General features: G+C 34.8%; 1 protein-coding gene across 1 annotated transcript; it reads right to left on the minus strand.

Annotated features, from left to right (window-relative positions):
* LOC145007447 (F-box/kelch-repeat protein At3g06240-like) lies at positions 1 to 864 on the minus strand. Its single transcript, XM_078966384.1, has one exon. The coding sequence runs from the start codon at positions 862 to 864 to the stop codon at positions 1 to 3; it is 864 nt and encodes a 287-aa protein (XP_078822510.1).
* Between the last annotated feature and the right edge of the window lie 588 nt (positions 865 to 1,452).

The following is a 1,452-nucleotide window of genomic DNA, read 5'->3' on the forward strand; positions in this document are numbered from 1 at the left end:
TCACAACCTCGTCTTAGGATTATAAACTTGGACCCCTTCCTCAAAAGTTTTGAGCAACAAATCACCATCATTGATGTTCGGTTGTGGTTTCAATTGCAAAGCTCCTTCAATTGGAAGTTGATATGTTCCTAATTTAAAAACCACATACCAAGAATTATCTCTCCATACCCGAATCCAAGTATCATCAACATCCATACGATAAGAAATCAAAGCTAGAGAACTTTGGATAGTTGTTAGTCCTGTTGTTCTCCAACACCAATCGGGTTCAGGCAACCGAATCATGCCAAAAACATGAGTGCTCAAATCAAATGTCAGTATATAAGAAGGAAGGTATATGTCTTGTGATTTGATATGATCACAATGTATCTCCCAATGCAACACTCCATTGAAAAACACGGCCTTGGGTAACACATAAGAAAACTGAGGTGTAGGGGAGGCAATCTCACACCAAGCGCCCGTTTTTACCGCATAAACAAATGAACTTTTTCTTGACTCTGATATCCACACAATTTTGTAATCATCACCAATTGGGTCAAATCCTAACCCAATCCCTGCCCAAGGGAATGTTTCAAGTTCATCGGGTTTCTGAGGACATTTAGGCACACTTAGTTTGTGCCTAATTGAAGGGTTCCATAGGCTCAAATTATTATTAATCTTCAAAAAGAAAGTTCGATAACATGAACCAACAATTCTGACAAATGTGCTACAAGGAAACTTGTCTCTTGTTATACCATTGTATCCACGTTCCAAACACAATAACAATTCGTCTTTTCCGTGTAATGTATAAAAGTCTTGTGCTCTTTTTATATCATCATTATTTGCATGTCTCAAGAGGATCTTTTTCGGGGATCGAAAAGTGTGCATGCATATAAAACCAGGGCTAGAGATACAAGTATATAACGATTTAGAGAGTGATCTAAATTGGAGGATGGATTTGGGTGGTAGTCATGTAAATATTTCAACAATCAATTGTTCGCATAGATAATCTGACATTGTGTACTCCTACATTTTTCCAACATCAGGATGCAATCAAAACCATTGTAAAAATAGAGTTAAGCTTTATTAGTATTACAAAAGATGTAAATCTTGCTTTTCAAGATTTTCAAAGAATCTTGTTTGAATCCAATAAGGAATTTTCATTATTTGTTTGTATAGAAACTTTACTCGTAATTTTGTTAAAAATCAATACAAAACTTTGAGCTCATGGCATTGGCAAAAGAAATTAGAAAGAATCCTCCTATGGCATCTCTGTTTGCATAACTTGATTCTACTTTAGAATTGTTGTCAATGTTCATGTTTATGTAAACGGATGCAGCAGACGTTTTAAAATTTCATCAATTGAAAACTATGTAATGAGCATGAGTAACTGGACACAAATAATACACTTGCATATATTTACTAAAAAAAAGTTAATAAATAAAGGGTTATGCTCTCAGAAGTCAGAACAATATT

The sequence above is a fragment of the Lactuca saligna genome, chromosome 7 (assembly GCF_052625555.1).
Source record: "Lactuca saligna cultivar CGN05327 chromosome 7, ASM5262555v1, whole genome shotgun sequence".
NCBI lineage: Eukaryota > Viridiplantae > Streptophyta > Magnoliopsida > Asterales > Asteraceae > Lactuca > Lactuca saligna.

Excerpts from the sequence above, each read along its gene's own strand:
- LOC145007447 (XM_078966384.1), bottom strand. The coding sequence starts at position 864 with ATGCACACTTTTCGATCCCCGAAAAAGATCCTCTTGAGACATGCAAAT.